Consider the following 25,776-nt stretch of genomic DNA (forward strand, 5'->3'; position numbering starts at 1 on the left):
CTATCCCCGAGGTTCCGACCTGACTGGTCAGACATGTGGCCCAGGCTCTGAGACATTTAACAGCTCCTGGGCAGCCAGCTTGAGGGCAGTGACTTAGGGAAAAGAGGAAAGGAAGCTGGCAAATGAACAGCATGTTATTACTAAACAACAACTAACAACGATGAGTCACACTGTTGCTAAACTCAGCTTTAAAGCATGGAGAACCTACACAGGGATGTGCAATGCGTGTGCTGCTGGAGAAGCCCACAGTGTACTTTCCAAAGACTCACGCTCATGCCGGGCAGACGCCGACGACAGGCACATCACATAAATGTCCCCCCCGCCCCCGCCCCCGCCACTAAGGCTGGTTCAGCATGCATTCACGCATTCATTCACTCACTCACTCACTCACTCATTCATTCAGTGTTTGCTGAACACCTCTCCTGAGCACAAACAAGGTCCCTGCTCTTGCAGTGGGTCTCAGTGCAGCAAGACAGGAAACGAAGTTAAGTGATCATCGCAGGCAGTGACAAGTACTCTGTGAACAGAATAAATGAACAAACAAAACAGAAACAGACTCAGAGACATGGGGATGGAAAACTGATGGGTGCTAGATGGGAGGGGGGTGGGGATGGGGAGCAGGTGAAGGGTTAGGAAGCACAAATTGGTGGCCACAGTATGATCACGGGGACGTGCAATACAGTGTGGGCACTGCAACCAATGATGCTGTGAAGTTTACGCACGTCAGATGGACACTGGACTTATCGGGGGACCATGTCATACACGGGGTAGGTGCCTGACCACTGCACTGTGCGCCCGAAGCCAAAGCAGCATAATATTGTGTGTCACCTATAATTCAATATAAACAGTCACGGGATGTGGAGCACAGCATAGGGAATACAGTCAATGGCATAGTAAGAGTTATACAGGATGTCAGAGGGGTAGTAGATTGGGGGGTTATCACTTTGTGATGAGGGGGGTAAATGTCTAACTATTACATTGCTTTGTACACCTGAAACTAATTTAAAAAAGTATTGTGACGATAATAAAACAGAATGACATGATAGAGACTATCTGTAAATTACGCGCCATGTATTCCCATACAAAGAGAAATCTTTAGACCCTCCCTCTTATTTTTATTTACGTAATTTTTAAGTGCCCCCTTGAAGTTGACTATTTAAAATTAGCCACTAAACAGCCATGAATCAAACACTTTCACAGCCGTGTGACTGTGTAATGGAACCTGACTTAAACTCCCCTTTTCCGTTTTTCATACTCCACTCTCGACAGTTTATAAAAAATAGTTTGTTTACCTATCCTACAAAGGATGCTTTAAAGACAAATGGATAGATACAAAATATTGCATTCATATCTTCAATTTTCTATGGTACAAGTCAATGTCAATCACTTAATTAATAACGGTCAACACTGCCCCCATCAGCCATGCTGACAACTGTTTCAATCTTACACCGCACTCTCTACTCTGACTATCCGAGGAGCACCTTCAGATCTGGGTCCCCATTAAGTAACAGTTTAAATAGGTATTCCTGCTTTTAAAAACCATAAAAGTTAAATAAAAATTTAAAAAAGCATTACACGAGATGGATGGACCTCTCAATCATAAAATTCCAACAGGTGTACACTGTATATTGAAACATTCTGTAAAACAATTTAGAAACTTTCTTTTACAGAAAAGTAGAAGAAAGAGAACCAGAGTTCTAGAAAACCTGGTTTCCAATTCTGCCGTCACCACCTGTGACTGAGTGGACCTGGGTGAGGGGGTGGACCCCACTGTCCTTACACCTGTGGTGCCCACCTCCTCGGCAGGTGTGAGGAGCAGGGGGACCCCTCCTAAGGGAGAGCACAGGAGGGGCGCTCGCTACGCCTGCTGGCCGTCATGGACAACCACCCCCTTGAGCAGCTCGGCCAGGCAGCAGCCTCACCGTGGCACATTCAGAGCCCACCGAAGTCCCCAGCCCTTGTGGCAAGAACCAGCATCTTTTATGTGTGGCCCTTAGACAGATGTGTCAATAAACTGTCAGCTCCGAGTCTGCTGGCCTCACTGGCGCTTCCTCTGTGATTCCACTTTCCACTTGAGGAGACTAACTGCCCCCAGACTAAACTAATGCTGCCAGCACAGCACCTGCCTCTACCCTTGGGACTTACTGTCCACCAAACATGCAGGGGTCTTGACTTCCAGAACATATTTGTTCCAGCAAAATGCGGCATCAAACAAATCCCGTCTCCCACCAAATCCCTAGTGTACCCCCTTCGGAAAACAGTCTGCTGAGACGCAGCCCCAAGAGAGGCGGACGGCCCCTGAGGGCTGGCTGTCCCCAGCCGTTCCGACACTGGCGCGTCACCTGGCTGGCAGCCACCAACCACCTCTTAGCTCCGCTCGTGTCCCCCGACCCTGTTCCTGGGCAGGGTCACTGAGTCCTGCACCTCAGAGCTTTGCTCCCCTCCACCTCCCACATTCTCTGGAGGCTTCAACTGACCCAGGCTCCTTCCGAGTCCACACCCAGAAGGGCTCCCGAGGCACGTGCTGGCTGGGTGTGGTTTTTTTTTAAACAACGAATGCATTTTCCCACATCCTCAAGTTTTCAAAAATAGACCTACGTAAGACTCTCTTCTCAAATGCCTAATTCTTATGAAAATGTTCTCTTCCGTGTGTACACATGCTCCAGCTCCACTCCCCTGGTCGGGCTGGCAGGGTTGGGGCCACAGCGACTCTTACTTACCCCTGCGTTTCCCTGCTGTAGGGAACCAGCTTTCCTGGGTAGGGTGGCCGGCTGTCTCCGGGGCCTTCCCAAACACATTTGAAGAAGTGTTGCACACAGAAGCTTCCAGAGACTCTCAAATACGTTTAAGAACGGCTGGTCACCATGGAGGGAGTGGAAGAGCCATGCGTCGTCCCCTCCCGGCGAGAGCCAGCGCTGCCCTGGACTCAGGCCAGGCCGGCAAAGAGCAGGGCCGCGGACGGGAGGCCTGTGCAGCCTCAGGCCCTGCCTTTCCTCCTGCACAGCGAGCACCTGGCCTCCCGGACCTCAGCTGGGTCCTGGACTCTGGTCCAGCAACTGAAGGGAACTGTCCTCGTTGGTGCCAGTGACTGAGAAGTTCAAAGCCAAATCTGGATTCATTTCCAGCAATTATAAGTGACCCTGGCCTTATCTTATTTTCTTACCTTCATTTTTCCCTTTTGCCCCAGTTTTTCCTGGTATCTATTTCCTCCTCTGGTATTGCATGTGTTTTGTAAGCCAACTCCAATCCTTTCTAGAGTGAAGCAGGGCAAATAAATGAAACAGTTGTAATCTCCAGTAATCACTTGGTGAATCATTGTTGATGGTGTTTGAGGGGCAGCAGCCCTCCATATGCGCTCCCAGCCCCAAGGGAAAGCTGGCCTGAAGAAGTACTGTAGTGCCCCTGGGAACAGCCCTGAGCCTCACATGGCTTCTCTGTGGTGCTGAAGGGGCACCGAGGCGGGAGTCCAGCAGGACAGCCACAGGGGCAGCACCCACCCCGTGCAAAGCATGTCACTGTCCACCTTGGTTCTGGGACTTCAGGTTGGTTCTCATTCACCAGAAGCAGTCAGAGATTCGAGGATTTCTATTCTCTGTCCTCCTTCCTTTTTGTTTCTTTTTCTAAGCATGGGAATGCTGGCAACTGACCTCCCACCCAGAAATCCAAGGCACCCAGAACGCGGGACAGAACCACGCCGCAGCAAGGCAAGCGCAGCTCTGGCTCTGCGTCCTGCTTCAGGCTGCTGAGCAGAGGGAGCTGTGCCAAGAGCCAGCTGGCACTGCTTCCTTCTCCGCGGAGACCCACCAGGCACAGGGCATGGGGTCTAAGCGCCTGACCTTGAAGCACCAGGACAAAGGACAGCAGTGATCTTTAGGACGCCTGTAGCACCTTGGATGTGGGCTCCTGCCACGTCTCCACAGCCTGCTACAGGCTGTGACTGGCCCTGCACATGTGGGAGGGCGGACAGAGCCCTGGGTGGGGGGACAGGCGGCTGCCCTGTCTGCAGGGCTGCTGGCCATCCTCCGACCCACCCCAGCCCCAGCAGCCTCTGGGCCCCACAGCCGTCCTGAGCACCAACTATGTCCCAGGATCACGTGAGGCAGCCGACAAAGGGGAGCCAAGGGCCCTGCCGCAGTGGGGTGGGCAGCCCGTGCACCAGAGACAACGAAACATGACCGTGAGTGCAGGTGAGGCCAAAGTGCTGAAGGCATCTCCTGCCCAGAATTCTCGCTGAGCCTCCACTTCTCAGACCTTCTCCACATCTCCACCTGCGCGTCTACTAGACACTTCAACTTGTCCGGAACGTACCCCCAGCTCTGCTCAAACCCGTGCCACTCACAGCCTCCCTCACGCCAGGTGCCGCGCAGCCGTCAGAGCTGTGTCCACTTCTCTCCGACCTGGCCTGTCGCTGTCCTGTGCACTAACTGCGCCTGCACTGCCCCAAACTCAGGTCCAGAGACGTCGCCCACCACCTGCTACGGGCAGTCGTGTCTCCCTGGTCTCCCTGGGCCCGCCTTGCTCCAAACACAGCCAGAGGGTCCCCGCATGCCTTCTCATCCTTAAATCACATCAAGTCCCTCCTCACTTCCAGACCCTCCCTTGCTCACCGAGTTTTAAAAGCCAGTGGCCCCAAGGCCCTACACCAGTCTACTCAGCATGGTAACAACAAGGTAAGAGCCCGAGATAAAGTTTTTACAGACTTGCACAGCAATCTGACATTGCTACAAAATCTCAACACTGATTCCAAAGTATCAGTCTGAGGTGGAATGGGAAACACTGCTCCCTGCCAGTCAGTCTGAGCAGCAGCCACACACGTCCCTCCGGCCCACTGTCTGCCACGCTCCCTCACACAGCCCCGGCTACTGGCCACCTTCCTGGCCCTCTTCCTGTTCGGAAATCACCCTGCGCAGCCCCGCACCTCAGGGCCTTTGCACTGCTGCTCCCATCCTCCCCCGGAAATGCTCTTCCAGACCCTCACACAGCTCCTTCCCCTCCCCCCCAATCCTGCTTCAATATCCGTTGCTCAGAGGCTTATTCTAACACCCCCTTAGCACTGCACGGACCAGCTTCCCTGCTCCTCACACCAGCTGGGTTGTCCTGGGCTGTTGGCTGTTTTCCAGAGCACTGTCACATAACACGATAATGTCTCACATTTATTGTCTCTCTTCCCAGTAATAGTGACGGGGCTCTGCTCTGTGCTTAGCACAGTGCCTGGCACACGATGGGTCTCAATACACACGTGGTGAATGAACGAGGGAACGTGGGCGCCAGAGTGCAGTGGGGCGGCTTCACTGCAGGCGCTGCCCAAGGCAGAGCAGCAGGCCTGAGCTGGCGGGCTGCAGCCGAGGACACCGGGGAGGGAGCTGTCTGCCGTGTCAGAGCTCTGGGCTGGGCTCTGGAGGGACCCAGAAGAGCTTTCTGAAGCCCGGCATCAGGGCATCCTCAGAAATGCACCCGTGGAGGGTGCACGGGAAGAATGGGAGCCTCACAAGGAAACCAACCAGAAAGCGGGCACAGATGCACGGCCATGGAACTGGAGACGGACAGCACTTGAGAGGTGTCCAAGGTCAGATGTGCAGATGAATGTGGGAGGTGAAAGGGGAAGGGTACAGGGAGGACGCAGGACGCACGCGGTGAGGAAAGGAAGCTCCCCTCCCCCCTCACCATGACCACTGCGTCCCAACAGCCTAAAGCCTCCCCACAGCGCTGGCGACCCGGGAAGGGCCTTGTCGGCGGTGGCCTGACCCGTGCCCACCAGGCCTCCACTGCGAGGTCTGGGGTCCTAGGCGTGCCCCTCACAGGTGTCTCCCCTGAATCACAGCCTGCATTTCACATGACCATTTCTGGATAGCTGGCGTCAGCCTGACTTCTCCTCTGCGGGACGTCAAGCCAGTATGTTCAAAGCAAATCCGCTGATGTGCACAGATAAAGCATTTACCTTACACTCAGCACTTCGTTAGGTGCTAAGGAAGAACAGAAAGCAGTCAGTGGACGGGGTCCTGCCCCCCATCATGGGGAGAGTGTGAACTATGGAAAAGAATGCACACACTAAATGATTAAAGGATTAAACGTGACACCATGTAACACTTGTTTGCCCAGAACTCATCTAGGGCATGAGAAATTGTCAAAAAAAAAAAAAAAAAAAAACCCAAAAAATAAAAAGCCAACTCATTTTTATTCTTAATTTCTACCAGAGCTGAAGAAGAGAAATCCACAGGTGCGATACACCTTGAGAAACTTGCCAGATGTTCAGGGGACGCCCCCAAGTGCAGGGGACTGCACGGCAAAGGAGCAGAGGTGGAGGAGACCAGCTGGGGAGCGGAGTGCCAGGTCCTGGCCACAGTGGGAGGCAGTGGCAGGACGGTGGAAACATGGTGCCTGATTTTACTATGCAAATGTCCCAGGAGAGTGGCAGTGCCAGGTGTACACCAAGTTACCCAGACTCAGAACAGACCTTACTAGTTACCAAATAAGTAGAACCTGGGAAACACAAAGGGGGAGCTCCTCCTGGAGTTCTGGGGAGTATTGAGAACCTGCCAGGAAATAGCCCCCAAAATCTAGTGGGAGAAACGGGCAAGTAACTCAGTACCTCTGGGAGCTCCTTGAAAACACACTTTGACCTTTTTGCATTCTGTACATTGCAAGGCTGGTCCCTCCTTACAAAATCCTGTATAAACTGTTAGGAGAAGCTGGGAACACAAAGGAAAATATCCCCGAGTTAAACATAGTGACCGACAAATGTCCAAGTCAAACAAGCTGTAACATTAATGAGATATGAATGAACAGTAACTGTTTCCAGGGCTGGAGAAAGGCTGGCCACCTTTTTGGGGAGCCCCATAAAGGCTCTTCATTGGTGCCCCTTCTTCTCTGTCGCAGGGCCCCACTGGGGACCAACAGTAAATTAGATTGCGAGCATTTTCTTGTGGCAACAGTGAAATCTGTTTTCAGTTCACCTGCAACAGCTGCAGACTCTGACGAGGACACATTATCAATCAGTCAAGAGAGAAGCCCCATTTTTAGTTACCCATTGAATTAGGTCTCTTCAAACCCGTGACCTAGAATTGACAGTACAGCTAACTCTCTGTTCACCATGGTAATGGGCATTTCAGGCAGGACAACGGTTAATTGAGAAGCAACAACAATCCCACTTTGTCCTCAGCAAGGCACATGTCACTGCTCCGAGGTGACGACTCCCAGCCACTGTGCACTGAGGCCCTCGGCCTTGCCTGGCGCTGTGAGATTTAAACCACACCTTTCTGGCTCAACAAGCCAGTGGGCTGAGCCTCCACCACGCCTGGTCTGGCAGACAGCAGAGCCCCCTCCAGTTTTCCAGGGCGTGGGAACGCAAGGAGAGCACAGACAACCACCCAAATAGCAGCTCCCCTGTCAATCCTCCAGCAGAGCTTCTAGCAAGTCCTGTGGGACGGTGAGGGGAGCGTGGCCAGGACACGAGCTCCTAAGGAGGCAGCAAGAAAGGGGCCCTGGGTCCACCGGAGGCTGGACCACCAGGCCCCGAGGAGACAGGGAGAGAGTTGGCTGTACTGACACGACAGGCACACCCCCAGCAAGCTGCCCAGCATTTCTAGGAAGGAGAAAAGCAAACCGCCGTCCCACCTCGGGCTGCGCGGTCACAAGTGAGGCAGGGCTGGGACCAGTCACCATTTGGGCGGGAGGCCAGCCCCAGGTGCGGCAGGAAGGGGTGACGCTGGCTCAGCGGCTGCAGCTCCTCACTCTGACCCAGCGGGGCCCCTGCGCGGTGCTGGGGGCACAGCGAGGCCTCGGGCGCTGTCGGGCAGGGACACACACACACAGAGAAAGACATGCCATTAGAGGGGGAGGGAGAGCATAGGCTTGCGCCAAGGCCGACGCGGAACAGCGCGGAGGCAGTGAAGGGCCTGCTGACCACATTCTGACCCTGAACATGTAGCTCAAGCTCAGGTCTGAGGGGACCAGCAACTATTAGAGTTGGGGCCATGGCAGCACCAGTCAGCAGCGCACGCCGGGCAGGACCTACGACTAGGCCCAATCCAGACCCCCAGGACTCTTGTACCCCACGGTCTCCCCCTGCACCTGGGACATCCCACAGACTCGGATGAAATGGGACACTATTCCAGCTCCTCGCCTTGGATCCACTGGCTCCTGGAGAATGACGACTGCCAAAGGCAGGCAGAGAGAGGAGCAGCTCCCTGTGGCCACACAGCACAGCCACCCGCGTCCCTAAGACAGGCCCACGAGGGTGGAGACCGACGCAGCCCACAGGGCCCTTTCTGGGGGACGGAGAGAGGCTCCCTGAGGGAAACAAACACCTTCACTTCTTACAGGGCAGTCTTCATTTTTATGATGCACCCTAGCCCAAAGGAAGACCTCTGGAGATTTAGGTTATATTTTTATCTTTTCCCAAGTGCATTCATGAAGGTCACAACCTTTGCTTACGCAGAGCAGTGCAAACTAAGTGAGGAGACAAGAACTAAAAATGGGACGAAAAAACACTAACCTCTCTAAGCCTGATAATCATTTAGAATTCCTAGAGGTAGGAAGTCTGACTTTACTATGTAAATCTCCCATTGGACACATTTCTTAAAATGTTGCTGGTGCCTGGACAATGTCAAACTGAAACCTGCAAAATCAGGAAATGTTAGCAAGTGGTCTGGTAAGGGAACCACTCACCAGCAAAAGTTGACAGGGGTTTGTCAAACTATAAACAACTTCCTGAAAAGAAACACTGCTACAGGGACACAGTGTCACTGATTCCTAAAAGAAAGGGTAGGAGGACCCGCCCATTTCCTTTTCATGGACAGAAGACACAACTTCTGCATGTCCCCCCCACACACCGCAGGCCGCCAGGTCCACTTGTGTGAGCACTGCGCTGGGAAGGCAGGCGCCCCAGTCCCGGGACCACTTTCAATGAGCAACCAGGATGCCTACGTGGCTGGGAGACCAGCTTCTGGCAGGCCCGGAATTCTGCTTCTGTCCCCTGAGCTCTCTTCTGAACACGGGGCAAAGACCCCGAGGCATCCGACGTGCACACAAGAAAACAGAGCAGCCCTACCCAGCACAGACCCAGCCATGCAACCAAACCACCCCCAACTCCCGCCCACATGCTGGGACAGCAGGCCTCGCCACACAACACCTGCCGAGGTCTGGCCTTCTTCTCCCTCTTTCAGTGAGACAGACACTCACCATCTCGTGCCCCGTGAAGCTGAAGGGTATGACTGGGCCAGTCAGAAAACCTGCAGCCCACTTATTAGAAAATAATTTGCTATGACATTAAAGAAACAAGACTATCCAGAAAGAGCATTTGTTTCCTCCTGGCTACCCAATACACTGCTTTTGCTGCCAGCCAACCCCTTCACTGCAGCCCTTCTCCTAGGAGGAAACAGGAGACCTGTCTCTATGCCTGCCTCTCCCCGAGGGCCAGTCCTGCCCAGGTGTCAGAATCAGACCACAGAGCAGCAGAGGGTCTCGAGACCCCCAGGCAGGGCAGCCAAGGGGCTGAACGTCCCTTTGTAACAGTAACTTGATAGACCAAGGGCACTGTTGCCTGGGCTGCCAGAAGCTGAGAACAAAGGACAGAGGCGAACACCTCACCTAGCCCAAGGGCACCCACCCTACCTGTGGCGCAGCTACTGGGCCTGCAGCCAGCGCGCTCTGGCAAGCGGCAGGGGGCGCGCCCACTACTCACAGCCATGGTAGGAGGCTGGCGATCCCCCGGCCTTGCCGTACTCCTGCTCCGAGTAGCTGGTGGAGAGGTTGGGCTGGCTGGAGCCGCGACCGAAGGCGATCTGGTTGCTGCCCATGCCGGTGGCGACCTGGGCCATGCGCTCTTTGGTTTTGAGAGCCTGGACCCTCTCAGCCTTCAGCCGTTCCTCGTCCTTGAGCAGGGCCACCAGCTGCTTCGACCTCTCACGCACGTTGATGCCCTGGTCCTTGCCGTCGCGGTCGATGTACTGGAAATCCTTCAGGGTCTGGATGGCGAAGATGTTCTCGCGGCACTGCTGGGCCACGCGCTCGGAGCCCGTCTTGATGAGGTAGTCCAGCAGCGTCAGCGCCTTGTACACGTGCCGCCAGTTCTTGCCGTGGTCGTTCAGCCGCCTCCACACCATGCTCATGACCTCCGAGAAGGCCACCACGTTGTACGTCAGGTCCGCGACCTCCGTCATCAGGGAGCTGGACGGGCCCCACGGGTCGTTGGAGGTGGCTTCCCGGACTTTGATTTCGGCTTCTGAGTAGTTGTTCACAATGTTTTTCATCTGCCTTCTGATAGATGAAGTCGTCATCTTTGTTTTCTTCGTGACAAACGTAAAGCCCTTCAAAGAGAGAAATGTCCCTGTCCCGGGAGAGTGTGCACCGCGCAAAGGCTTCGCCTTCGGAACAGATCTGGGGCAAGATCCCGGACACTCATTTCTTCCGCTGCAGCCTCAGGTCCGAGAAGTTGGAAGCCATGACCTACAGAAAGAAAACCAATCACTGTGCCACGAGCTCCCCGGACACAGCCGGGGGCTCTGGCGCAGACAGTTCGTAAACAGCAGGTGTGTCAGGGAGGTAATAAATGGGCCCACTCCAGCCTCCCTGGGGCGAAAGAGATTCCATGTTTCCTTCAAAACAAAGATACGATCAATATTACAGGTTAATACTGAATAAAATTTAAACGCAAGTTTAAGCCTTTGGAAAAAAGTAAACATTATGACTATTTTCTCTTTTTCTGTTTTCAAACTGCTTCCGTTGGAATGGCTCGTCTACGGGTTGCGTTCTCATGGCACAGCAAAGCCAGTTCCAGAAGATTCGTAACACTGGGGGAGGTTGGTCCTGACACGTTTTAAATTATCTTTGAGAGCAGGAAAGCCTCTCATTTCAGGTCTATCTTAATGCAAAAATGCCTAGCTACACCTTTAAAACTGCTTAACACCTGGCTTAAGTCCAGTGCTTCTAACTGGGATTCTCCGCGAGCGCGGCTTTTCTCCTGACTTTTTACAACGGTTCCCACGTACTCTTTCAGGGCACAGCTAAGGCCCTGCACTGGGCTTTCAAAATTCTGCAGCACCTGACCTGAGCTGTGTGATGCACCTTAGAACTAATGTGGTCCTAGCGCACCGCCCGCAGCTGCATTGGAGGAGACTGAGGCTCAGGGTCCTGCATCAAGTGGCTGACCCAGCCCTATGCCACAGACACATCTGCTCCCCTCCCACGCTGAGCAAGCCGGAGTGAGATCCACGCCGCCTCGTGCCCTAGGACCACCCCGCACCTAGCACTGTGCCTGACATGGGTATAAACTCTTTGAATAAATTTATGAAACGGATAAAACGAAACAAAAGACCATGTGCCTTTCCTCAGGAAGACCACCGTCTGGCAGGGGACGGCGCTGCACACGGGGATCTGAACACACAGAGCCGACAAGCAGCCCAGCTGGCAGCTGGGGGCTGCAGGGGAGGCTCGGAAAGGGCCTTCTGCCCGAAACAACCCTCAGTATGGTCTTCAAAGCTGAGGAGACCTGCTGACAGGGATGAAAGAGGAGTGACGGAGGCTACCCCTTCTCTAGAAATCAGGAAACAGGCCCAGAAGACTCCAGGCTGCCAAAGAGAAAGCGGCACAGCTGGGCTCCGACACAAAGCGCCCTCACCACCTGCGGCCCCTCCCCAGCTACCTGCTGGGCTTCGCAGGCCAGGCTGCTCTGTGCCCATGAAAACCTCCTGTGTAAAGAGCCTTCTTCCCCTGGTGCAGACAGGAACCTGAGACCTGGAGCACTCAGTCCCCGGGCTAGGGCCCTCCTTCCTCCTCTTGCAGCGGCCCTTACTCTGCCAAGCTGCTCACTGCTTGTGCTTGAGAAACAATGAGCGGCCCCCAGCCACCTTCACCTAAAGCCTCAGGCAGGCAATGGGCATGTCAAACAAATCCGTCCACAGAAGGTGTGGGGAGGGGGGCAAGCCACAGGAAACGCAATCGGGTCACTCACCACACCAGCCATACCAGTAAGAAAGAGACAGCTCATCAGATTTCATCCTGATGACAATCAATGCATCTGCTCTGGCCAGCGAGGCCTTCTCTGCGCCCTGAACCCTGACAAGAGTTTGCCTCCACAGAACGCGGCTTCAGCTGGAAGCAGTCATACCCTGCCTGCCTCTCCACTATGTGGCCGGCTCTCGTCAGTCCTCTCAAGCCTGTCAGAGGAGCAGGGAGAAAAACTTTCAGGTGACCTGCACGTTTGGTTTCATCAGGTTTTTCATTCACAGGAACACTCCCTGCTCGCAGAGATGGGATGGGCCTCGAAAAGGGAAAAAGAACACTTTGATTTTTAACGGGCATCTCCCAGCTCAAAGCGCAAATACTCGTCAAAAGTTACATTCGGATGAACTTAAAGCCAAGGAGCACCAGGCACTTCCATTTGTCATTCCATGTGGTGCACAGCAGGTACTGTTCTGCTTCTTGGAGAAGCAGGTGGAGCTGGGATCCGTCCCCTAAAGAGACCCTGGGCCACCTTCCTCCAGGTCAGGAAGCAGCTGCAATTAAGCATGAGCGCAAACAGTCCGGGTAAAAAGGGCCCAGGGGTTGAGAATATAATTTAAAAAACACAATTTCCTGAGGGAGAAATGATGTACTGGGCTCCGCTGACCCTGCTCTAGTCCTGCCACCTGGGGAGAGGGGGACGGCGGGTTAGAACAACTGCACCTGGGGTCTCCCAGGAAGACGCCAGGGCACCCACGAGCCTCCCAGGTCTCTGATGGCAAAGGAAAGGCAGCGATTCCTGTGAGTGAGGGGGGCGCCTCTGCCCTCCCTGATACAGGCTGGGACAGGAACTCCGGACAATTTAGAAACGGAGGCTACAGACCAAGTCAGGGGGCTTTCTCTTACAGGCTCAACTTGCAAAGACATCTGTTAGCAATTAGAAATAGGTTTTCAGAAGAAGGAAAAAGCTAATAAAATATTTGTCAGAAAAAAAATACATAAAGTCTATGTGATTTGAATGGCTGCCTGCCCTTTTCTTAAAGCTATAGACAAAAGCTGCTTTCAGGACGAACAAATGGTAAGAAGGCCGAGATCTGGAGATAAGAAAGTCCTGATAGGAGAAAGGGCATCAAAGGTACCTCTAAGAAACTATTCTCAAGGCCAACTAGGTTACACGCGAGACTCTGCAGACCGAAACCTCCAATTCTGGCCGTGGTGATGCGTGAGTGGGCTGCAGGACCACAGCTGTGCCAGCCTGGGCACGCGGCTCCCCCAGCCTCCTGCCCCTGAAGACGGGGACCTCCATGCCTCTGTCACACTTGTCCCTGTGGATGTCACACCTCCTTTTCTCATTTTAAAACTTCTCCTCCTCAACCTCAAGTCTGGGCGGTCAACACTTCAACTCTGCCAGGTGTTCCCCCCCACAAAAGCCAGCCCCAGGTATACACCACCCTCAAGTACACATCTTGTGTCATTTCTAGTATCTGAGTTTTGTTTTGTTCTCACTGCCCTTTGAATAGTTTGCATGTCCCGCTTTCCGGAGCTTTCCTTCTCAATCTGCTGGTTTTGTTGTTTCCAACTTGCTGAGCCTGAACTAATGTACGTACAAAAGCAACTAAAACAGGATAATTTGTTATCTTCTGGGCTCTTCACTCAAGCCTGGGGAAATGTGGTCAATTCATAAACATCTAATCATTTATTAAGGACCTCCTCCAGGCCAGATATGGGGAGGACAGAGGCAGGCGGACATTGTCAAAACAAGCAGCAAAAATAAATGTTGTTAGAGTATAGACAAAAAAAAAAAAAAAAAAAAAAAAAGTGGGAGGACTCATTTTTATAAAATACATACTGACAAATGAAGGGACAACTGCCATTAGAACATCAGTAACTAGAAACGCCTTTAGAAATCTATTTCTGTTATCAGGTATTACTTAGAAATATTTCACCTAAGGGGTAAATGAAGCATGTGAGTTTGTACAATTCTGTTACAGCTTTAAATATTTTTGAATGGAGACAGCAAAATGACTCCAAGTTGGGATTTACTTATTCAAGGCAAACAAAGCTTTCTCCACCTACCAAAGGGAGCTGGAACAGGCAGCACAGGACACCTACTGATTTCCCTGGATGAGACGACCAGGGGCTCCCAACCACCACAACCCCCACCACACCACCCCACTCCAGCCCCAGCCCTGAAAAAGCCTGTTTTGAAACTGTATTAATAATTCATTTTAAGAATCAGGGTTTCTGATGCACATGAGATAACCACTGGTAACTACACTGAGTTGATAAAATCCAACCAACAGCAAAGAAACTGAACATAACAGCTGGTGTGGGGAAGTGTCACAGTGGGCAGTCAGCACTGCTGGCAGGCATTCCAAAGGGCCCTGGGAACACTAGAGAGACGCAGGTCAAAAGCCACAGTCTATTCAGTATGGAAGAGGACACTCACTTCTCTACAGCTAGTCCCCACGGCTAGGGAAGGTTCTTCAAGCCAGAATATTTCCTGGAAAGGAATCTGTTGTTTCTGCCTGTGCAGCATCCATGTCCCCTGGTCTTGGGAAGAGCCTCGGTCTTCCCTGGAAGAAGTAGCCAGGAACAGGCCGGCCACGGGCCTCCAGCCAGGGCCTGGACCAGAGGCGGGCTGACCATCCAGCTGGACCACCTGGAGACCTCTCTGGATGGGCCCTGAAACTCCTAGGAAACCAGCAGGGCTGCTAAGCTGCTGGAAGCCACCACAGGGCCAGGGTTTACCTACTAAGACTGAAGCCGACGCAGAAGCAAGGAGCCGAGAGAAGGAGGAGCAAGACAGGACATCCTGTTGAACCTCTGGGTCCGCCTGTGCCTGAAGCCTTTAACCTGTGGGCTGCTCAGCTGCATGAGCTGACGTGGTCATTTTAACCTACAGCAGTGTGTGCTTTTGTCATTCGCAGCAGTGAGCCCTGCTAGGTTTGGGGGGAGGGAGAGACGATTACTGCTATTCCCTCATCGCTGGTCTTGATTCCTGATCCCTGAAAAGCCACAGCCAGAATCTCCCTCGGGATTTGGTGTAGACCCTGGTAGACGGGTGACCATCTCCGCAGCTCATGTGCAAGGAAAGCCAGCAACACAGAGAGCAGGGACCTCCCCAGAGCCTCCAACAGAGCCTCCAACAGCGCCTCCCGTAGACGTGCTCAGTCACCAGCCAGGCTGTGCTCAGCCACCTGACCCGCGGGCCCAGGCTGACTGAGGGGCTGTGTCCCTTCCAGAGAAGCGAGTCACTCCTCACAATGCAGGCACCTGCAGCCAAAGCCTGGGATGATCGCTCTTCTCTGAATGGCTTATGATGGTGGCCATCAAGTAATAGCTGGATATGGTGACATTGGCAGGGGACAAACTGGGGAAGAAAATTCCAGTATATATGAAAACACATGAGAATTTGAAAGACGGTGGAGACTGGAAATAGACTGACTAAAACAGCAAACAGAACAAAACTAAACAAACAAACAAAAAATTCCAAGGCTAGGGTGAGGCCCCTGGGGCAAGAAGAATTCCACAAAAATGTGCTCCAAGGGCTTCCGGAGCTGGGTGGGGAAACTCCTTCCAAGTCTGGAGTTCCCACTATGGTAGAAAGCAGCAGCTTTCGTGGCTGTGAGCCACCCAGATGGGTCCCTGCTCAACGCCCACGTGTCTCTCTGCCAATGGGCTTCCGTGACGCCAAGGCACATGGCTGACCATGTGCTGCGGAGACGGTCACCCGTCCGCCAGGCTCTACACCAAATCCCGAAGGAGGTTCTGGCCGTGGCTTTTCAGGGATCAGGGATCAAGACCAGTGATGAGAGCATAGAGAGGTAATCATCTCTGCCTCCCCCCAAACCTCGCAGTCACAGGTCAATCCATACTGACTGCAGCACTGCTGTCAGAACCAAAAAATATGACCAAGTGCACGCAACTGAAAATCTTCACTCCACATGGCACTCAGACTCTGTGTCTGGCAGCCGCCTGCGACTTCACAGGACTTCCTTCTTCTCAAGGCAGATGACAGGGAGAGTTGTGGGAACACCGTACAGCCACCTGTCCTGCAGCGTCACACGAGAGTGGCCCACGGACTGCACACGCCAGAATCTCCTAGGGACGCTGTGCAGAACTGCAGACACACAGGAACCGGGCACACGACATTCGTACCAAGCTGCCGTGGTGATCTGTGGGCACACTGGTGCCACGCATCACTGCGTGACCTGCACAAACACGACATTTGTGAGAAGCGTTGCAAGGCTTGATGAGTCGGCTGTCATAGTCCTGCGCCTGAGTCCCTGAGTGAGGACACAGTTCCACCCTCCTCCTGGGGAAAGAGCACCAGGAGCCTCAGGAGGAGGCTCAGCGGGGGGACGCGGGACCAAAGTGCTGGCGCTGCAGAAGACAAGGGCCCCTCAGGACAGCACAGACAGTGCCACTGTCTTCTCCATGGCCATCACTTCAGCCTAAAGAGCAAGGACAGTTACGGCACGCACCGGCCAAGCTGGCAGTGACTTAGAGCCTGTAACTCCTCCTCATGCAGACGGGAGAAGAAAAAGGAAGAAAAAATGATCCTTTATTTTGCACATACCAGAAAAACAGAGACATTCAGCCAAAAAAAAAAAATCCTCTTCACGAACTGAATGTGGTGTGGACATCTCAATCCCAATGACTTCTTGTTGGGCAGAGAATCAAATTTTATATCACTATCCAAAAAGTAGGCTAAAAAAAAATGTTTGCCTTCATATGCTGACTTTCCAGGGAGAACAAACATTTTAGACTTGACTTGTACATAACAAAGCAGGTAAAGTTAAATTGCTCATGCACTCTCCTGTCACCCTTTAGGGGCGGAAGAGCCCTGAGGGGCTGTCGTTAACCCGGGGTCAGGTGGGGACGTAAAAGACGCCTGGCAGTCAACAGCCTGCCCCCACACGGGCAAACGCCACCCTTCCCACAAGGCAGGAGGTCTTCCCACAAAGAGCCAGCTGGGCGGCTGCTCCCAGGACATGACAGTCATTGGAACAAGCACAGCAGAGCTCAAATTAAATGTCAGCCCGCCTCCTACGACTGTACATGTCCTTCATTTTTCTAAAAGCAGGAAGTACACATAAGGAATCTCCATTTTCTTTAGCCATGTGAGCTGACCATTTAGTCTCTGGGAAGAGCAGTCTGTGGGCGCAGACTACTCACGTGTTGAAATGCAGTCTTTTTCTTTTTGAGTGGCAAGATGTGAAGTTTATTAGAAAACACAGTCCACTCCAAAGAATTAGGAGCGGCCGAGCACAGACATGTGGCTCAAGGCTCAAGGTGCGTTATTAGGAGAAGAAGTACACTTACCTGGCGGGATGCAAAGGGTTTGGGGCGGCCCCGAGCAAAGGCGAGGCTCAGGAGGCTCAAAGCTCAATGCTTAAGAGGCAGAAATGCAATCATTTTCAAAAGTCACGTGAAGCAAGCACCAGGGTCAGGAGACCTGGTTCTGCCATTTCGGCTGCAGGCTGGCCATCTGATACAGTCACTTAGACTTACTTCCCTGATCTAGGAAGTGGGGGTGTGACAAGCTTCGAGTCCCTTACAGGGTCAAGGCTCAAAGGCCCTGATGCCTGGACCAAGGGGAGGCATAATCATGCATAAAGGAACAGAGAATTCTTTAATACCTCCCCTCCTTCCACTCTTCAAAGTAGTTTTAACGCAAATGACCAATCATGGACAGTATTCTTTAAAAACCATGCCCAAAAGCAAACAGTATGGTGTGGTACAGCGCACAGAATCAGGAGGAAAGAAAGCAGGGATCTAAGTCCAGAGCTGTGACCATCTGCGGCAGCAGGCACGCCAGTGACCAGGCTCCCCACTGCTACGATGACAGGCGGACCCAATCCTCTCCCCACACCCCTAATTCCCAGACCCCCTTTCTGATAAATGGCTCAATCCCCTGCTGTATCCGGGGTGTCACAGAGAGCCCAAACTTCCAACCAGCCCCAGCTACAGGTGGCATTCTAGCCACAGGTGGCATTCTAGCAGCCGATTTGTCTCTTGGCCTGTGGAGCTCTGTGGGGGAGGAGGGGGAGGGGCAAAAAGGTAGCACCTCCCTGGGCCTCTGGGAGCACGCAGAGCAGCCCTCAGGACACTGCCCTCCTCCGAGGACGGCAGCTTGTGGGCCAGCGAGTCTCCATTTCTAACACGCTGTGACTCGGCTACTAGAAATACCCAGTAATGACAGATGGCAATGCCACCGGAGACGGGGAACCATGCAATGAGGCATCTGATGGCTTTACGCCCCCCTACCCCACCCCCCCACCCCACCTCCCCACCCCACCTCCCCACCCCACCTCCCCACCCCACCTCCCCACCCCACCCCAATGGGCAGGCCCAGCTGCAGGCTACGATTTGATCGGTACAGTTTTCCAGCATGAGACATTTGGAAAAAAGGCAGAGCTGCATGGGAAAACTTAGAATTCCCAGGAATTCATGCTTAATTTAGACCTGGCTGGTCACTGTGGTGGCGCTAAGTGCTGGGCTGTCACCATCTCCTGAGGAGCCAGTGAGAGAGAGGAAGCAAAGGGAGGGTGAGCTGTGGGTCCCCTTGGCCGGGGCACCTGACTTGGTTTCAGGCACAGCAGTGACCTAACACTTCACTCAAAAGGAGCTCAGGATGCTTGCCAAGAGGAACCCCGCAGGTAAGGAGCAGGTGTTTCCATACTATGTGAGTATAAAACCAAAGCCATGAGAAAAATGAGTTTGCTCACCTCTGCCTCAAACCAGGAGTTCCAGGAGGTCATGTCTAACTTTCCCCACAGCGGCTGGGGTGGGGGTGGGGGGGGGTGTCTGTGAGCAGCGGAGGGAGTGATGGCTGAGGGAGTGATGGGCGATGTCTCCGCTGACCCTCACTGGGTGGTCCTGCCCCCCACCCCCACCCTGGGCAGCACAGGTGGAGCGCCAGAGGACAGGCTAGCGGCACCCAAAGGGCAAAGGATAAGCCAAATTCTCCTAAATGGGGGCCCAGGGGTTCGCTTGAGAAGGATGAGACTGAAAGGTCAGCTCTCTCTGTGCCACCAGCGAGCTGCGCTCTTTTCCAGCCACTTTCCTTATTACTGGGACAATCCAGGGAAGCCAGCACACCACACTGGCTCCCGCTTCACACTCCACCCCGTGTCCTCTGCCTGCCTGCCTGCCGTCCTTCCCAGGGACTGTCACTAGACCTGCCCTTTCTTGTCATTTAGATCCCAGTGTCAACATGGCCTCCTTGGGACCACCAGCCAGTCATTCTAGCAAGTCACCAGCTTTACTTTTCGGCAGAGCCCATCTCTCTACCGGACATGTCCTTCTTTTCATGCTCCTGTCTGTTTATGGCCTAGGCCCCCATCCCCCCCATGCCCTCTACGAGAGCAGGGCCCTGCTTGCCTCACCACTGTCTCTTCAGTGTCTACAACAGAGCCTGGCACACAGGGAGCACTCAGTAAACGTCTGCTGAGTGAATGAACACAGAGGCAAAAAACATTAAAAAATTATCCTTCACCTGTCTACTTGGAGACCACCAGAGTGAACGCCGTAGGGGCTGTTCTCCTAGGTCCTGCTTCCCTTTTGGTTTCTATCACTTGAGTTGAAAACGACAGCTGTATTCCACTTACTGTCAGCCCAACACACACCTATCTGAGGACACGGACTGTCCATACCTGATCTTTAATAGATGTTCACCACACGAATGAAGAGCTGCCGAAGCCTGGGCCCCACTGGGCGGCACACGTGCCCCAGCACAGAGACCACTGGATGCCCCTGAGAGCTGGGGCTCAGGAGCAAAGCCAGGGCTAAATGGGTCTTCCTTATTCTGACCACACGGGTCTACAATTTGTCTTTTCAGCTGGGTGATCTGAGGCAAGTCAATGAGCTTTTCTGAACCTCTATTTCTACACCTGAGGGCTGCCGTGAAGAGGTGCCTAAAGAGGGACCAGGAAGTAACAGGTGTCCAAATATCTACTTCCCCTACCTGGCCCCATCAAGGTGAGTACATCTAGAAGGATGTTTCTCAGCATGTCCCTAGGACAACTCAAAGAGAACTTCCAAGGCAGGAGATGAAAGCCTATCGAAGCATTCCGTGAAAAACGTGCTGGGTGGTCATCGCCTCCCAGTTTGGCAGGTGGGATCGTCCAAGCATCTCTCTCCTGCCCAACATACAAGCTGTTAAGCATGGTCACCAACTCCAGCTTGTTTCCTTCGCAGCTGGCACTTCCAAGAAAGGTCTCTCGGATGTGCTAACTCTTTGATACTAGTCACTGTAACAGGATAGACTTAGAAGAGTAACAGAAAATAGAAGAGGCTCTCTAACCAGCAGCTAGCCAGCACTGAGCCCTGATGGCACGCCAGGCGTGTTCTAAGGACTTCACATGAGTCTACTCACTGCATCTTCGTAACAAGCCCACAGGGAGTTATTAGTAGCCTCATCTCACAGAGGAGGAAGCTGAGGCACAGAAAGGTTATGTAATGGGCCCAAGCTACACTGCCAGCAAGTGGCAGGACCAGTATTTGATCCCAGACCTCCAGCTTCTGGTCCCATCGTCTTAATCACTATTTCTTATTCTGTCTGACTTTAGACAAATCCAGTGCTCAAAGTCATAAGGACAATGAATTTTTCCTTGCTGAATCTGCAGGTCCAGAAAGGCTCCTCTTGTCTGGATGTTTAAGAGGCCAGGAGGTGGCAGGAAGCGGCAGAGAAGGTGGCAGAAGCATTTTCCTATTCCCTCCTTGCTTAGCTGGCCACAGCATACCCTTTCCCCACAGTTCACTCAGTCAAGCGGGCAGGGAAAAGTCGCTGGCACTGAAGGCCTAAGGACCCACCACGTGTAGACGCTGAGGCCGGAGAGGGTCAGTGCTGCAGGGAACACTTCAGCCTGAAACGCGTACGATTCTACAGACTGGCAATCCAGTGACATCAGTCAGGGTAGAAGGCTGAAATACCAGAGGCTCCAAAACTATTTTTAAAACTGTGTTCTTTAGAACTCACATCCTTAAGAAATGACGTCTCTCTGGATACAACCATGTCTTCTACTAAATCAGTCACATCAACATGAACAACCCAAGAAGCCTGCATTCCTTTGAAATAGCTGTCATCATCTGAAACACAACTCAGAAAAAAAATGTGTTTCGATGCTGAAAGGTAAAGTTCCTTTTTTGGTACAGAATAGAAATATCATTTCCCTCCTTCCTCTTCTGCTGGAGACATTCCCGTGTTTTATTTACTCTGCCACACTGACTGGCTGCGTTAGGAGGAAATGTCCCTTCTAACTCTTGTATGTCAGAGTCTGCTTCAGAAAAGGCCTGAGCCAACCCTAGCGTCTCACTGCTCCTCTTTTCTAAATTGTTATTATGTACTATCGGGTACATACAAAAACAGTAAGCGCAAACCACACGTGAGGCACACATATGTGCCCATGACCCCACGGCCCCTGCTAGGCCTAGCGCATGACCACAGTGCCCACCTACGGGGTCCTGCCCTCTGCCCCAGGAAAACTGCTCAGGTTCTGGGATCTCTGGTCCCGTGCTTTTTAAAAAAGAAAATAATTTTATAAAAGTGTTGTAAAACTAAACAACACCTGGTCTTCTGCAATTGCTTTTGTCACTCAGTATGACTTTTCTGAGACTCACCCATGTGCCTGTGTATAGCTAGCTTTGGTTTATCCATTTTCACTGCTGCATAACCTTTGACTATGTTCACATTTAACCGTTTTCCCACTCATTTTCCTGTCAATGGACACTTGGACTATTTCTAACATTTCACTATTACAAACAGTGCTGGTATGTACGTGAGAGTGTCCTGGGACACGTGCGCCACAGTTTTTTGGAGTATGTGCCCAGGAGTAGACTTGCTCATTTACAGGGTACACAGATGTTCTGTGCACTGTATTTTAAAAATATTTTTGCTGTCCTGCTTTATAACATTTTATCATTACCGCGCCAGGACGTATCAGTGGCTTAGCTCATACTGGTGTGACACTTGGTGTGGCAAGAATGATGCAGCAGGCACAGGGTTTCCAGCCTGGGCTGGGGGCAGAGCAACCCCCAAGGACGTCAGAAGCAGAGTCCACACGTGGTGCTGCAGGCAGCTCTCCAGAAGATCACAGCAGTGGGCTGCCAAGTACACCTGAGGCCACGCCAGCAAAGCGCAGTGTCTGAGGGTGGGCGGTCGGTCAGGCAGAGCACAGAGATGGTGAGGTGCGTGGGGTGCAGGGTCTGGGGAGACAGGCACAGTCTCGCTGAGGCTGCACCAGACGGCCTCCCTCAGCACAATGGGAAATCTGGACTTGCTAACCCTCAAGATGTGTCCATATCCTCCAAATAACAACAATGGCTCACTCAGGGGGTTTCTATGTGCCAGGCACTGCCCCAGGAATTATCTCAGTGAATTCTTACTATAAGTGCCTGTATTATTGGCCTTGGCATGGGGGGAGCGTCTTTTTGTTTATTTTTATTGAGATACAATTTACACAGCATGCAATTCACCATTTTAAAGTGTGTACTTCACACGCACAGCTGAGTATGTTCACAGCGCTGTACCACCATCAGCACCATCCAATTCCAGAACGTCTCCATCACCCCAGAAAGAAACCCTGTGTCGTCAGCAGTCAGGACCCATGCCCCTCCCCCCAGCGCCTGGTCAGCACGAATCCACTTTCTGTCTCTATGGGTTTGCCTACTCTGGATTCTGGACAGTTCATGTATATGAAACCATACAATATGTGGCCTCTTGTGTCCGGCTTATTTCACTTAGCATATTTTAAAGGTCCATCCATGTTACGTTATGTATCAGTACTTCACTCCTTTCTACGGCTGAATAAGTTTCCACTGTATGGATGCACCACATTTGGTTTTTCTATTTGTCAGGTGGAGAACATGCGGGTGCCTCCCACTGTGGGGGCCACTATGAATATGCTGCTGCGAACTTCTGTGCACAAGCTTTTATGTGGATGTCTGTTTCCAGCTCTCCCAAGTATACACTGAGGAGTGGAATGGCTGGGCCATGTGATAACTCTATGTTTAGCTTTCCGAGGAACTGCTAAGTACTGTGGCACTTTTAAGATAAAGAACTATTAAAATGAATGACACTGAACCGTGTACCATTTAAACTTATTTCAGGAAATACTGCTGAAGGCGAAGCTACTCCAGTCGGTTTCTGTTCTGTTTAGGAGCAGAGCACTGACGCCGCGGGGACGGCATTTCTGAAATCCTGGTTGCAGCGCAGTGGGGCGAGAGGCCTGTGGGAAGGCAGGAAGGCTGCTCAGAAGCCTGCAACAGGGGGAATGAGAGGAGCCCAAGGCCTGAATGCAGGTGCAGCAGGGAAGGGGAAAGGCGGGGGACAGACATAAACATGGAGCGAGAGAACCGACCCGACAGCCAATGTCAGTGTGGGGAGGGCTAAGGAGGGGGGTGGCCAGGAGGGCAGAGACACCTTTCACAGAAAGTAAAGGTGGGGAGGGCGTGCAGGTCTCAGGAAAAGGAAAGAGGCAAGATCGGCAGTTTCATTTCAGACAAATGTGGCTGGAGACAGGCATGGAGAGTGGAGAGGCCAAGTGGCAGATGGAATAAGGCCGGAGAGGACTGCTGGGTCCAGCATGTTCCCCTGGGAGAACGTGGGAGGACCGGGCAAGGATGCTCGTCAGGAGGAGGCAAGCGGCCATCATCGAAGTCCAGGAAGGGTCAGGAGGGGTGGTGGAGAGCTTTCAGGGAGCGACGGGGGTCACAGGAACACAGAAGTGTGCAGAGGATGTGGCAAGAGGCAGGCTCTCAGGTGCCATGCACAGCGGGAGCAGGAGGGCAGCTGGAGTGCCATGCCTTCTCCTAGGGACCCAATGAACAGCGCAGATGCCCTTGGAGGGGGCCCCAGGGGGCTTCCCAGGCCGATCAAGGCCGCACTTCACTTCTGTGGCAAACCATCTCCACCTCCAGTCTCAGGACAAAAGTGAACCCACCCCCCCAACTGCCCGCCGGCCCCTGTCCCCTTTCCTCCAAGGGTGCTCCGCTGGGGGCCCCACCACCTGCTGCCCGCCTGCCTTCCGGCTCTCCCTCCACCTCCCACGACCTCCGGACTGCAGGCTCTGGGGGGACAGAGGCCCCCACTGTCTCTGACTGCGGCCTGCCTCACAGCGCCTGGCGCGGTGCCTTGCACACATCTGCCACAGGGAGGAATGACTCACAGGGAGCCGAGTCCACCCCCACCTGCTACAGGCACCCTATCTCTCTGCTCCTCTCCATCCCCTCACCAAACTTCCAAATCAAGGACCCACAAATGCTCTTAAGGAGTATAAAACACGTCCGTTCAATATTGTCGTAGTGTAAAAATAACACCTCGCTAGAGTGGAAAGATGGCTGCTCTCCCCACCACTAGTCAGTCGCCCAAATGAATCCGTTTCCTCCTCTGGGAAGCGGGCATGGCAGCCGCCGCGAGGCACACAAGGTAACGGGCATGAGGAAGCTGGGCGCATGGGGTGAGACGGGGACGCTCCGACAGGGCGCACGTTTGCCCGCCTGCTTCTGCCGGGCCCTTTAGGCCCCGCTGGACCTCTCACCACTCCCTCCCTCCAAAAGTAAAGCAAAATGGGAGCAAGCTGACAGGGGCGTGGGATTTCTGAGGCGATGTCACACTAAGTTCCACAAGCAGAAAGAGCACTTTGCATACCATATCATTTTTTTTAATTCTTAAAAGATTAGAATGCTGCCAAATGTCAAAACACAAACACTAAACAGAAATTAAAGTTGTTATTTTCCTTTTGGTTTTATCTCTAATAGCCAAACGCTTTTGTTCAAATAATGTTTATCTTGCCATTGTCCTGCTCTGTTTAGAAAAATAATAATAAAGGCTGCGTTTCCAGTACCGACAACTAAGCGTGTGTGTGCATATCTGCTCAGTGTCTCCACTGCCCAGAAAACGCTCCAACGTAGAAATTCGTTGTGCCAGAGGCCGAGAACTGTGTATCTGCCCAGGAATGCTCACCAAATGCGTCAGTGCCACCACCCTCCTCAGCCACCCCAGGAGCACCGGCCGTGAGAACGGCTGTCCTTCACAAGGAAAACAGGAAGGAAGCCCTGGGCGGGCCATACTGCTCCTTCAGGGGCCACAGGCGGATGGCTGCTGGCTGGATTCACCAAGGGGACAGGGATAGTGTACTTAGCGCCTACTATGTGCTACAATCCTGCCAGGGAGGCATTTTACAGGTGAACAGAGAGACGGTGAGCAACATGGAGCAAGTCGCAGAGCCGGGGGGGGTGGGGGGGGTGTCTGTGCACCCTCCCGAGCCGCAAGGCCTCCAGTGAAAACTCATGTGAGCCCAGTCCTGAACCAATTTAGCATTACTTCCACGGGACTGCCCCGCTCCTCGCCAGTGTCTTCACACACTTCTAAGCTGTTCCTTGAAAGAGTCAAGGTCTTTCTACCAACCAGCTTTCAAGGTTGCCCCATTAGTTCTAGGTAATGTCTCCCCTGGAATGCCCACCTTATTAATAAACATTTTCAGAGTGACCCATCCATACAGAATCATTCGCCTGGGTTGCAAGAATGCCCATTTCTCTTCTCCTCTCATTACTTCTACTTCACACCAAATATTTCCTGTTCACCTCTTTCTGGGCCTGCCTGTGACAAAACTGCATTTTCCCAGCCCTCTGAAGTCAGCCACGACATTGGCCAGTAAAATGTGACAGAAGCAATGTGTGTCGCTTTCTGTCAAACTTTTTAAAAGCCCATGTGTAATTCTCCACATTCCCAATGTGGTGGTGATGATGGAAGCCTCTTATCAACCCAAGAGAAAGGAACACGTGTCTACACACAAACTTGTGACCCGCGCTCAGAGCAGCATTCCTTAC

General features: G+C 52.8%; 1 protein-coding gene and 1 long non-coding RNA gene across 6 annotated transcripts in view; one reads left to right on the forward strand and one right to left on the reverse strand.

Annotated features, from left to right (window-relative positions):
* Window positions 1–25,776, reverse strand: part of EPN2 (epsin 2) — a 77,939-nt gene that overhangs the window by 34,561 nt on the left and 17,602 nt on the right. For 2 of the 4 annotated variants that reach the window (XM_019753747.3, XM_019753743.3), the window contains exons 2-3: window positions 9,683–10,446; window positions 7,615–7,785 (exon numbers count right to left, since the gene is read on the reverse strand). In XM_019753747.3, coding sequence (XP_019609306.2) covers window positions 7,615–7,785; window positions 9,683–10,277 — 766 coding nt within the window. In that variant the 5' untranslated portion in view covers window positions 10,278–10,446. The remainder of the gene's footprint in view (window positions 1–7,614; window positions 7,786–9,682; window positions 10,447–25,776) is intronic. The other 2 variants (XM_019753746.3, XM_088801858.1) reach the window with 1 other exon arrangement.
* Window positions 18,384–25,067, forward strand: LOC109459366 (uncharacterized). 2 transcript variants are annotated; one of them, XR_002139390.3, is made up of 4 exons: window positions 18,384–18,605; window positions 19,787–19,926; window positions 20,574–21,079; window positions 22,804–25,067. It is a non-coding gene; the product is annotated as an uncharacterized LOC109459366 (long non-coding RNA). The 2 variants fall into 2 exon arrangements; XR_012492077.2 differs by having other exon boundaries at window positions 18,392–18,605; window positions 20,574–25,067.

This window comes from Rhinolophus sinicus, chromosome 12 (assembly GCF_057876585.1).
Source record: "Rhinolophus sinicus isolate RSI-liver-muscle chromosome 12, RSI-T2T, whole genome shotgun sequence".
Taxonomy (NCBI): Eukaryota; Metazoa; Chordata; class Mammalia; order Chiroptera; family Rhinolophidae; genus Rhinolophus; species Rhinolophus sinicus.